General features: G+C 41.4%; 1 protein-coding gene across 1 annotated transcript in view; it reads right to left on the bottom strand.

The window, feature by feature from the left end:
* Positions 1-203: 203 nt before the first annotated feature.
* DMRT1 (doublesex and mab-3 related transcription factor 1) overlaps positions 204-13,506 on the bottom strand; it is a 165,454-nt gene continuing 152,151 nt past the window's right edge. The window contains exon 5 of the mRNA XM_073634890.1: positions 204-361. Within this exon, the coding sequence (XP_073490991.1) occupies positions 204-361 (158 nt within the window). The remainder of the gene's footprint in view (positions 362-13,506) is intronic.

The following is a 13,506-nucleotide window of genomic DNA, read 5'->3' as shown; positions in this document are numbered from 1 at the left end:
AAAACGTGTCAACACTGGGAAAACCTGTGATTCTAAGATAAAGTGGCATATGCCATGCAGATCATAAAATTGTCCTAATTTTGTAAAGGGGTGAATCATAAAGGGGGGTACTGCCCTGCTTAGTCTTTACATATAACCCTATAGTAGACATAACTTGTATGGATAGACCGTTACTGTAATGATGGTTTCAGCATGTGATTACATCAGATCTTGGAGTCATCAGCCATGCTTGTTACTGTGTAGGTGGAGGCATCAGTGGGAACTTCACACTCTGCTACACCTTTGGTGCTTTCATTGCTGACTGGAGAGCTGCTGGACAAAGAAACCAATCCAGAATCCTGGCTGCTGGGTGGTGAAAACACTGTGCACACACAGAAGATAAAGACAAAATACAATTTGTTACTTGTCTCACCTAATAATGAAAAAAACAATCTACTAGATATATATTGAAAATATTATACTTTCTGCAGTCTCTAATGATGTGAAACACAGACACTGTTTCAGGTAGCCAAACTATATGCTCTTTGACTAGACTTGACTAGCGTGCACTAGAAAGCAAAAGCATTATTCATGTCTCAACACAGAGCTAATATTGTACTCAAAATAATAGTAATTTGGTAATGCGGTCTTGTGTCAAATTAAATTGATCTTTTCATGGGGGGGGGGGGGGGTTGATTTACTAAAACTGCAGAGTGCAAAATCTGGTGCAGCAATGCTTAGAAACCAATCAGCTTCCAGGTTTTATTGTCCAAGCTTAAGGCCAGGTTCACACTGGTACGACGCAACAGTTGTACAACTGGATCTGACTTTGTCCTGCGACTTCATGTCTGACTCCCGTCATGATATTCAATGAACGGGATCCGACTTGGATCCCAACAATAGCAGGCCCTTTTAGTTTGGTATGAATCTTGGGGAGGAACCCCATGCCAAAATATAAAAAAAAAAAAAAAACGGCATAGGGTCTCCCCCAAGACCATACCAGACCCTTTGGTCTGCTATGGATTTTAAGGAAAAGGAAGGAAGAAGACATCAGTAGAAGGAAAAGAACTGGAGGATGAAGACATCACTAGAGAGAGAAGAACCGGAGGGAGAAGAAATTGGAAGGAGAAGAGATGCTGGAGCTGCTATAATAAATTACTTTGTCAAAAATCTGTGTACTGTTTTTATTTTTTTTTAGAGTGAATGAGTACCTACTCATTCACACAGGGTGGGGGGGCCAGGATCTGGGGGCGCCCTTTTTAAAGGGGGCTTCCAGATTACGATAAGACCCTCTGCCCGTAGACCCCGACAACCACTGCCCAGGGTTGTCAGGAAGAGGCCGTTGTCCCCATCAACATAGGGATAAGGTTCTTTGGGGTGGGGGGGCACAGCGCCCTGCCCCCCATGTTGAGGGCATGTGGCCTGGTATGGTCCAGGAGGGGGGGGTGCTCGCTTGTCCCCCCCATCCTGACCTGCGGAGGATAAGGGTCTGGCATGGATTTGGGGGGGCCCATGCCGTTTTTTTGGCATGGGGGTTCCCCTTAAAATCTATACCAGACCGAAGGGCCTGGTATGGAATTGTGGGGTACCCTATGCCTTTTTTTTGGCGTGGGCTTCCCCCTTCAAGATCCTCAAAGCACAAGACACATGGCAAAGTCGGATCAGTTAAGATGATGATCCGACTTTGATTCTCAATGATATTCAATGGGCTGAAGTAGGACCAAAGTAGTACAGGAACCTTTTTCAAAGTCGGAGCGACTTGTGTCGGACCAGTTAAGATGGCTCTCATAGGGAACTATTGATTTATACACCTCATGGGACATATGCGTATGTCGTACCAGTGTGAACCCAGCCTTAATGAACAAGCTGAAGTTGGAAGCTGATTGGCTACCATGCACAGCTGCACCAGATATTGCACTCTTCAGTTTTAGTAAATCAACTCTACTGCCACATTTACTCACTTGCAAGATTATAGAACACTAGTTCTTGTGGTTCCTCCGGCGGGCTTGTCCGTCACTAAGCCCTGGTTCACACTGGAGCGTTTTGACATGAGATTTGACATTTCAAATCGGTGGCAATTGCCGTCCTCATCGGTGGCACCGTCCTAATCTGTGCAACGCTGCATCTGCCGAGCTGCACCGATTTCAAAAAGTAGTTTCTGTACTACTTTTTGTGATTTCGGGCTGCGATTTACATCTGTGCAGAAACCTGCACAGATGTCTCTGAAATTGCAGCCGAAATTGGGACCGACATGCGGGAGCTGAACTTCATTCCTGCATCTCAGTGTGAACCTGAGCTCAAGGATATATAAGTCAGCAGAAGGAAGCACAGCTGCCGTGGGGGGGCGGGAATATGACCCATCTGTCTGGTTGAATATTTCCAGTGGTTGGGAAGCAGAAAGTTTAGTATGTTACTTCCTCTTTAACAGGTAGTGCTATTAGTAAACGTGATCATGTGGTATCAGGGCTACTTTATTTAGTGGGAAAAATAAATAAAAAAATAGGTTCACTTTAATCTTTATAGGCCTTAGTGGCTGTGACATATTCTGAATAGCAGGTTAGAAAATTGCAGACCTAATACGCATGTGCAGATGCAGTTTTTTTTTTTTTTACTTTATTACTGACATCGATGGCATTTCCCAACATCTTCAGGTAATGAGATCCTGGCAGATAAACTGCAAGAGTTATAGTTTGCAAAATTTGGCAAAAGTAGTCTTTTGGGAGCGCACACGGTGAGTGTCAGTCACCTTTCTCTGCTCTGCCCCTCCAGCACCCACTGGGCTTCAGGAAGGCAAGGAGGCGGTATCAGCTGGCTCCAGCACTCAGGGGCACACTGACAGGCTGAGACAGCTGCCGATAAGGCATCCAGGTGGATCCCGACAATATGGTTGGGATCCTTCCAGAGCCTGGACTGGCTCTATGACATCAGCTGACAGCTGTCTTTAGCCCACTATTGTTTGATTGTGGTTCACAAGAGAGCAAAAGCAAGTGCACCCCTGTGACCCGAAAGAGAAGTATGGCCAAAAAAAGCTTTGGTCATACCTCTCTTTTAATATGCTACTATATTACTCTGTGGCAGGAATATGAATAACACCAGTTAATTATTGGCTTGATTTACTAAAAGAATAGTAAATCAACCCCATTTTTTCACAGCTAGATATGAAACATTTTTTATATTTATGTACACCATAATCATATACTGCACAGAACAGAAATCTACTTACAATTAGTCCTACACTTCTGGGAGACTTTGCAGGGGTTAATCATTCAAAAAGTTAGGAGGATCGTTAGCATTTCATTGTATGTAAACTTGAATTGTTAAAATTAGGAATATTACATGAAAACTGTACAAGAAAAATCTCAGCAAGTAAAATCAGTCAACGAAAAAGCTAATGCTATCCAGGCAACTTTGTAAAGCTGGCTACACATTATACAATTTTTTTTGTTCAGTTTCCTTTGGATTTACCTTAGTGCAAGAGCCTGCCTAAATGCATACAGTCTGAAAGTGTATAGGCCTGACCTCAGATTATATGGTTTTGGTAAATCTAAAGGAAAGTTATACAAGGAAGTTGTACAATGTGTAGCCAGCTTAACAGTATGAAGGTCAGAATACTATCCAATTTCTCTAAATCTAAATTTTAGTTATGCACTCCTTTAAATGCCTCACATACAGGATGGGTATAAATGCCACATAAATCCATGCACCCTTTTCTGAATTGGTGGCTATGAGGAAGCAGCTTTACCGCACTTAGATTTTGATTGACTTTAAGATGGGAGAGTCAGCAAGGATCCTTGCAGTGAGTATGTTTGGGAACACCTCTGCTGCATTACAAACAGATAAGCAGAAGATGTCTTGAGATCACCATATTACCAACCAAGGTAACTGGAGTGGACTGGTGCAAGGCCTGAGTGAAAAACTACAGTGTATCCGGAAAGTATTCACAGTGCTTCACTTTATCCACATTTTGTTATGTTACAGCCTTATTCCAAAATGGATTAAAGTCATTATTTTCCTCAAAATTCTACAAACAATACTCCATAAAGACAACGTGAAAGAAGTCTGTTTGAAATCTTTGAAAATGTACTGAAAATAAAAAAACAAGAAAATCCCATGTACATAAGTATTCACAGCTTTTGCTATGACACTCAAAATTGAGCTGAGGTGCATCCTGTTTCCACTGATCATCCTTGAGATGTTTCTACAACTTGATTGGAGTCCACCTGTAGTAAATTCAGTTAACTGGACAGGATTTGGAAAGGCACACACTTGTCTATATAAGGTCCCACAGTTAATAGTGTATATCGGAGAACAAACCAAGCCATGCAGTCCAAGGAATTGTCTGTAGACCTCAGAGACAGGATTGTATCGAGGCACAGATCTGGCGAGGGGTCCAGAAAAATTTCTGCAGCATTGAAGTTCCAATGAGCACAGTGGCCTCCATCATCCGTAAATGGAAGAAGTTTGGAACTACCAAAACTCTTCCTAGAGCGGGCCGCCCGGCCAAATTGAGAAGGAGAAGGGTCTTAGTCAGGGAGGTGACCAAGAACCCGATGGTCACTCTGACAGAGCTCCAGTGTTTCTCTGTGAAGAGAGGAGAGCCTTCCAAAAAAACAGTCATCTTTGTAGCACTCCACTAATCAGGCCTGTATGGTAGAGTGGCCAGACTGAAATCACTCCTCAGTAAAAGGCACATGACAGGAGTTCGCCAAAAGGCACCTGAAGGACTCTCAGACCATGAGAAACAAAATTCTCTGGTCTGATGAAACAAACATTGAACTCTTTGGCCTGAATGGCAAGCGTCATGTCTGGAGGAAACCAGGCACCGCTCATCACCTGGCCAAAACCATCCCTACAGTGAAGCATGGTAGTGGCAGCATCATGCTGTGTGGATGTTTTTCAGCGATAGGAACTGTGAGACTAGTCAGGATCGAGGGAAAGATGAATGGAGCAATGCACAGAGACATCCTTGATGAAAACCTGCTCCAGAGTGCTCTGGACCTCAGACTGGGGCAAAGGTTTATCTTCCAACAGGGCAATGACCCTAAGCACACAACCAAGATAACACAGGAGTGGTTACGGGACAACTCTATGAATGTCCTTGAATGGCTCAGCCAGAGCCTAGACTTGAACCCGATTGAACATGTCTGGAGAGATCTGAAAATGGCTGTGTATTGACGCTCCCATCCAACCTGATGGAGCTTGACAGGTCCTGCAAAGAAGAATGGGAGAAACTGCCCAAAATTAGGTGTGCCAAGCGTGGGGCATCACACTCAAAAAGACTTGAGGCTGTAATTCAGTGTTGCCAACCTACCAGACTGAAATTTACTGACACAACACCCAAAATTTACTGGCACAGCCACGTTTTTACTGGCATATCCAAAAGTTACAAAATGGAAGTTTTAAGTGCAAATTTCAGTTTTTTAGGTTAAAAACAAGTACAATATGCAATTAGCAAAGATCGAAGGTAGATATTAGAGCAAATACATATTTCTTATTTTATTTTAGATATTGTAAATAAGTAGCTCAGTGACAGGAATTGAGAGGGCAAGAAATTAAAATGGGCGACACACAGCATGAAACTGACTCTCACAGTGACACTGACAACAGTGTGCAGTAGCACAGATGATGATGGCACCTCACCAACATGACACATCCCCTCCTGGGTCACAGTGACCCTCTCTCTCCATGCCAGGTGGTCCCTTCAGTCCACTCCCGGTTTGTCTTCATCCCGTTCCGCAGACCTGCACATGAGGCTCCGGCTGCTCTGTTCCCTTGCACCATGACTTCACGTAACACACTGCCAACACAGTCTGAACGCACTGTAGCAGGTACTCGGATGGTCTCGGCCAAGCGTCACAGCCATATTTTTTACTGGCAACCTTCTTCTTTCACTGGCATTTACTGGCAGGAGAAACGTGCCCATTTTTTACTGGCTGCCAGTAAAAATACTGGCGGTTGGCAACAATGCTGTAATTGGTGCTTCAAGAAATTATTGAGCAAAGGCTCATGTGATTTTTTTTTTTGTTTTTTATACATTTGCAAAGATTTCAAACAAACTTCTTACACGTTGTCATTATGGGGTATTGTTTAAAGAATTTTGAGAAAAATAATGCATTTAATCCATTTTGGAATAAGGCTGTAACATAACAAAATGTGGAAAAAGTAAAGCGTTGTGAATACTTTTCAGATGCACTGTAAACGACCTCTCGAGAAACACAGCACTATGCAAGACGATAGGATTTACCTCCTAAGAAAGTATAGAGAGAGTTCAGTTTGCAAAGTGAATGTCCACCTAGCAATGTTAATGTTCACTGAGCATAACGTATATGTAAACCCTCACCTTATAAAACAATCTATTCAGTTTAAAACCTACTGTAAATGAAAGGCAAAGCATTTATGTATACATATTAACCGGTTCAATACCGGGCATTTTCACCCCTTTCCTTCCCTGGCCAATTTTTAGTTTTCAGCGCTGTCGCACTTTAAACGACAATTGCGCGGTCGTGCAACGTTGTACCCAAAAAAAATTGACGTCCTTTTTTCCCCACAAATAGAGCTTTCTTTTGGTGGCATTTGATCGCCTCTGCGGTTTTTATTTTTTGCGCTATAAACAAAAGAAGAGCGACAATTTTGAAAAAAACACAATATTTTTTACTTTTTGCTATAATAAATATCCCAATTTTTTTTTTTAAAACTAATTTTTTCCTCAGTTTCAGCCGATACGTATTCTTCTACATATTTTTGGTTAAAAAAAATCGCAATAAGCGTATATTGATTGGTTTGCCCAAAAGTTATAGCGTCTACAAAATTACGGGATAGATTTATGGCATTTAAAAAAAAAAAAAAAAAATGTATTTATTTTTTTAGCGGCGATCGCGATTTTTTCTCGTTACTGCGACATTATGGCGGACACATCGGACACTTTTGACACATTTTTGGGACCATTCACATTTATACAGCGATCAATGCTATAAAATTGCATTGATTACTGTGTAAATGTGACAGGCAGTGAAGGGGTTAACCACTAGGGGGCGGGGAGGGGTTAATATGTTTCCTAGGGAATGCTTCTAACTGTAGGGGGAGGGGACACACAAGGGGAGGAGACCGATCAGTGTTCCTCCGTTCTGGGAACACAGATCGCTCTCCTCTCACCTGACAGGCTGTGGATCTGTGTGTTTACACACACAGATCCACGGTCCGGCCCGGTTAACGGCAATCGCGTGTGCCCGGCGGTCATTGCGGCCGCCGGGCACACGCACCGGGTCCCGAGCAACGTGGCGGGCGCGCGCCCTCTAGATGGCCGGGAATCCCAGGACGTCATATGACATCCACCCAGGATGGGAGATCCCATCCCAGGACGTCATATGACTATATGTGGGTAGGGAAGTGGTTAAATAAATACTTATTTTCCCTTTTATAAGTGATCACATACCCCTTCTTCTCAGCTGCATATGGAGCTCAGAGAGCAAGAGGAGGACAAACAGCAGGACACTGGTCTTCCTAGTGAATGGCTGTGTGTGTGTGGGGGGAGCAGTGTCAGCACAAGTCTAATCATTGGAAGAGAGCAGGCCGAGTTCCCAGCACAGCCAGAAAACTGACCACGCCGTGCTCTCATATCTAGTGTGCTCAGTTTTGAATAGGACCGGCAGGAACCCCAAGGATTTCACACAAAGAAAGCAATGCAAAGAGAACAGTATACTTTTTCATACCAGTACGTAGTACAGTAGGCACATATCAGGAATATGAAATGTAACATATTCTTTAATAAATATGATAAAACTGTGTTCACTTCAATTATGTTTCATTTTTACCCCTCGTGATTGGATATTTAGGCTGGGTTCACACTGATGCGAATTTCTCCACATCCAAATCGCATGACAGGAGAGTGTGACCAGCTCTCAATGGAGCCGGTTCACAAAGGTCCAGGGTGGCCACAGTCCGCATTGCAGAAGGGTCCTGTTAGTCTTCTGGTCTGTTTCAGGTGCGAATTCAGGCAAAATTTGGACCTGATTTGCACCTGAATCGGTGAACAGACAAGACCCCCTGCTGTGAGCCGCAGAACATGTGAACCCAGCCTTAAAGTGAGCACAGCTATACCTTATTTACTAATTCAGTGACCATTCCCTTTGCTAAGACATTTACTTTTCTAAATGTACCGTCTCTACTACTTTTCTACTGTTACACATGCCAAAATACCAAATCTCATTACTCACTCCAAGCTTTCAGCAAGGACCTTCTTATTAAATGGAAGAGAGAGTCCACTGGTTTTCCCATTAGACTTAGGTTAGGGACCTAAGCGGTGACATTTACTTCCTCCCACAAGCACATAATAAAGCCAGACTGCCTTCTTATGCTTTTTTCTACAATTCAAACAATCTATTTGGGGAGAGTGATATGATCATCTGGCTTTATTAAAGAGGCATTAGTTAAATGGAACTGTGAATTTTGGTGGATATATTTCTCCAGGAGTGAAAATAGAAGTGTCACGAATTTCCTACATTTTAAAGGTTATCATAAAATTAGAAAAAAATAAATAAATAAATAACAGTACATTTACATCTGTGATCGCTTTATCAGAGTTGTTGGAATTGGTTGAATTTGTAAAAATACCAAAATTGCAAGCCCTTATTAAAATGCATGGTAAAAAACAAACAATAAAGTAAATAAAGCATTATAATGACATGAGCAGTTGGGAATGTGAAGCAAAAGGAACTTGTGAAGGCAGGTCCTGCGACCTCTGGTTTTTCATTATACCCACAGTCCTCTGCCTCCTAGCTCCTTCCAAGCCTGAATGTAATTAAGGGGAAGCTGCAGTGGCAATTTCTCTCCTCATTAACTTGCTGATTGGTTTCAGCCTCAAGATTTCGCCAGGCTGCAGTTTGTCACCAATTCCAAATGGCCAATCGTTAATACTAATGTTTGTGTAACTAACTGCCTGCATCTGCCACTGCTCCTTGTACAACAATAATGGTGGGAAGGTACATTAGTGCTCATGTGTTAATTCAACCTGTGTTCATCAATGGAGAAATCTATGGCGTAATTATGTTAAACGCATTGGTAGCCCAGTACAGGTCTAAATCACAGCAGGCCGTGCCTTGCTCTGACATGTTCCCTGTCAACACTTATTATGTTTGATTACAGTCATTTTTACAGTTTACCTAAGCTCATGGATATGAAACAGGAGACACTAGTCACTGAACAAGAGCACCGTTATCCACTTAGACACAATACATGCTAGTATTATGGCCAATGTGTAATATCACATCCCCTACTGTATAACAAAAGCAACCTAAAGTTGGGTAAAATATACATGTCTAGTAAACAGCACAACTCTAATCTCAGGTATAGATTGTTATATTTATTTTAATAAATCATTGTGCCAGAATTTTGGCAAATACCTTTATACCTTGGTCTGGTGCTCCTTCCACTGGCGCATGTATTTTCCAGTAACCTTCTGGGGTACCCACTGGAGGGTAGCCTTGTCTGTTGTGAGAAGTCTAACCTGAGTCAGTGAGCTCTTCAAAAATTTTTGTACTCTCACTAATTTGTATGAGCTCACGTCAAAATCCCAGTGCCTCTGCTTTTTCTTCATTGGACAGCTTCTACCTCCAGTATAGTAGTGCTGTCATCGAGGGCTAGTCACTTCTACAAGAATGTGTCAGAACCAGTACCGTCACCCCCCCCACACCCGGGGATTATTAGGGAGTCCCTCCTTCCCCTTTACTCCCAACCTCCCTGCCCTGTAAGTGCAATGAAGTCTTTGGAAGAGGCAGACAACCACTACTGGCCTAAACTATAAAACGAAAAAAGTTTAAAAGTAAGCTGGTGGACCTCACATCACTTAACTGCATATGTTCTCCACTATACACAGACTCCTATACTAGAGTACCCTGCTACATAAAAAAGCAGCTATATTTTACTAATCAAATCAGCTGGCATTGTTATCCATTTAGCAGTTGGAGTTGGAGAGCGGACCATGTTTCCCTATACCCTTTAATAAAGTGCTAAAGATAATGCACTAGGCGGTTGCGCCCTTTTTGCGTTTCATGTAGTGTTGGATTTCCCCAATCTAAGAAGGGCTGCACCGCTACATCATTCTAGTCTGGGTTGTCATATTGTTTTGAGACTTATAATTAACATGATAGTAGCCTCCATCATTTCTGAGCACTGAAGTGTCAAGTTTGCATATCTTTCTTTTGATATATATAGGTTGGCCAAAATCTGGCCAATAATACACCAACATAAAAACAATAGATGGCATATAAAACATTTCACAATAAATAAGCTTCATGTGCAAGTATGATATTGTATGCCTGATTGTATATACTCAAAAACACATGTTGGCATTTCTCATGTTTTATTATACCTCCGGCTCTCTTATGATAATTTTAGGTAGCCAGGATTCAGGTTTCCATTTAAGGCATGGGTAAAACTATTGCTTGCTTGGAAGAGTCAAGCTTGAAAATGTTTCTAGTGCAGGTTGATGAGACATAACCAGAACATTCTTAAGAAGTTGTAGGGCAGTTTCTACATATAATCTTAATAGTTTGCTTTTACGACTCCCAGGTAGTGGAGTTGGGAAGGCATCAATGTGTCTTACATGACGACATTCATGCAATGCACAATTCTATCTGCATGCTTAGTTGAAACTGTATTGATGAGGGCAGTTGGGCAGCAATAACTTTCTTATATGATTGATATTGTAAAGAGATTGATTGAAGATGCAACAATTTTAATAATTTCAGAGTGTAGTGTAGTATATATGAGGTGGCTACTGTTCCAAAGACTGGAATTTCTGTAACACAGTTTGCTATGATTCTTGCAGATGCAGTACAGATAAACCTGCACCATGCCCAATTCACTCATTAATATTACCGATCACGCCATAATTGTTTGGTTCCATAACACTATACATAATCAAATAGTTTTTTTTTTTTATATAATAAAACCAAGTTATGAGTTACAGACTTTAACAGCCATTGCTAATGATATTCCAAGTAAACCCAAAAAGGTTCCAGGAATTACAAGTTGAACATTAAAACAATCATGATGTTGCCAGGTTGTGGAAATGCATCAATTAGGTGCTTGCGCAAGAAACATTGAGCCAGGGATACGTCCACTTTAAACAAACAGACTACAATGGGATAATAACAAGATATTTATCTACATTTCTTGGGTCAGCTGAAGAACAATAAGAAGAGAAGCACTTGTGACCTTCCCTATATTCTACATAACCCTCTTTCCTGGAGCTGTTGTGTTTCTCCATTGAAGGGGAATCATCTGTAATGAAGTGAAGCATGAATAAAATGGACAGAGCACCACAGAACTCGGAGCTCTCCAAGGTGCAATTTATTCCATGAAATGATTAACTACATTCATAATGCTTTACTAAATTAAGATGTGTTTAAAGAGTATTGATTTTTGAATTAAAAAGTCTACATTTGTTTCATCCTGACAGCTAAATACAATGGCTAGCCGAAAGGTTTTGTGGGCAATGGTGTTAATAGGAAAGAATAAGCAGTTACACAGCCAATATTACAGAAGTGCAATGTGATACCCTCTCTTATTACCAAATGCCCTTACGATCTACTACAGTCACTAGATTTTCCCAGGGGATACGTTTAACGGATTTATTAGCTCTGCTTGATAAAATAAATAAATACATCCCGTAAAAAACGAAACATCCTACGTATTACTGAGTATACCCACAAATTTGCCTCTTAAACCTTTTTTGTTTAGAATGCGCAGCATTTTGCTAAAACCCGCTCTGAAGATGATCTCCTTTACTTGCTTACATTTATTTGGCAGTTTGAGCTTTCACCGTTCCTGCTAGTTACAGACCTGTGATGTCTTAAAGACCACCCCAAAATCATTGAGGTGTGACAATTTAGGCTTCCTGGTATCTTCAGCATCTAAACCCACAGATGTCAAACAGCTCCCCGGTGCTCAAACCAGTCCAAGACTGCTAGAGTGCTTCTCATTATAGACATACAACTCCTTACGCACATTCCAATAAAATTACTGTGAGGGTGTTTTCCATTTGCAAGTGAAAAAATCCCCTAAAAAATTAGCGCACAATACATTTTGGCTTACGTAAAATGAAAAAATTCAAATATGAACCTTTATGTTTCTACACCTTTCCGTCGCAAACAAAGTTTTTTTCCTAGGATATTTTAAATCTGCAATAACTACAGAAAAGAATAAGAAGAAGCAAAAATTACTAATTGCAAATTGCTCTCTGGTTAATGTCCAACTCCAGCTAGGGTGATCTAAAGCTAAATCTGATCAAAAAAACAAAACAAATGGATTCCACCATCCACACAATTGGGGTGGATGGAGGAATCCTCCCCACTGTGCCACGGTATTCTGACAGTGGGAACTACTCTGCTATCTGAATAAACTGATCAGCGCTGCAGCCAGCGCAACAAATTGCATGAAAATGTTATAACATTCCCATTCTAGGGAAGCTGATCGTTAGATTGACTGCTCTCTAAGGAGAATGACCATAGATGGATCAAAATCTGGACAGTCCCTGCTGAACCAGCTAAATTTTGATCCATTTATAGCCAGCTTAAGGGACTGAGGCTCTCACAGCCTCACATTTCAACTCACCAGAATGTAAAAAATTGGCAAGTCCTGCTGCCTTGCAGCCTCTTTCACTGCATTGAGGCTTATACAGGGCCCAGGGGGGACCATTACAATAACGATACACTGACAGAATTAACAGTATGTTGTTTAAAAGAAAGGAACAGGAAATAGGGAAATTTCAACACGGTCAAGTAAACATTTTCAATTCAATCCTACCGTTTGCATGTGACAAGACTCTACAACATGTAGCTTGAAAATGTAAATGGCAGCAAAAGAAGAAAAACATGAACATTATACATAGGAAAAACAATTTTAAGCAGAAGAAAAAGAAAAACAATCCACCCAAGCTGTGCTAATTAAATATACACTTTCTCTTTTTGAGTCAAAGATCTGTTTTTCCTTTCTACTAAGTTACCATCACTGTCGCTGACATTGGAATAACTAGGAATATCTTGGACGCCTACATTTTGACAAGTCCATTGTGTACTTTCCTAGAGTGCTCAATTCTGCTGCTCGAAAGTAGATGTGAAACATAAAGCCATGTATAGAGATTTTACCCAAATCTACCCAATCGGATGTATTTAATGCAATCATTTTCAAAAAATGACTAAGGGGGGAAAATATATACTGAGTAAAATTAAACCAATTGATAACACAGACGACTTCCATTTTTTTAAATGGCATTTCTTATTCATGGCACCATAAGATGCCTTCCCTGCTCTCCCCTGCCACCATAACACAATGCCAGAGCTTCCAAAAATCTTGTGGAAGTCCCAACTTCCTGCAAGTCAAAAGTTAGAAGCACCCCAAACACCCCCCCCCCCTCCACAATGTGGCAGCCAGACACAACACACTAAACTGCAGGTAGGCAGGGTGTTATGTGTAATCGATGGCAGTGGGGCAAAAGGGCTGCATGAAAAAGTAAATACAGCTTACGGT

This window comes from Aquarana catesbeiana, linkage group LG01, assembly GCF_042186555.1.
Source record: "Aquarana catesbeiana isolate 2022-GZ linkage group LG01, ASM4218655v1, whole genome shotgun sequence".
Classification (NCBI taxonomy): domain Eukaryota; kingdom Metazoa; phylum Chordata; class Amphibia; order Anura; family Ranidae; genus Aquarana; species Aquarana catesbeiana.
This window is presented reverse-complemented; position numbering and strand designations above follow the sequence as displayed.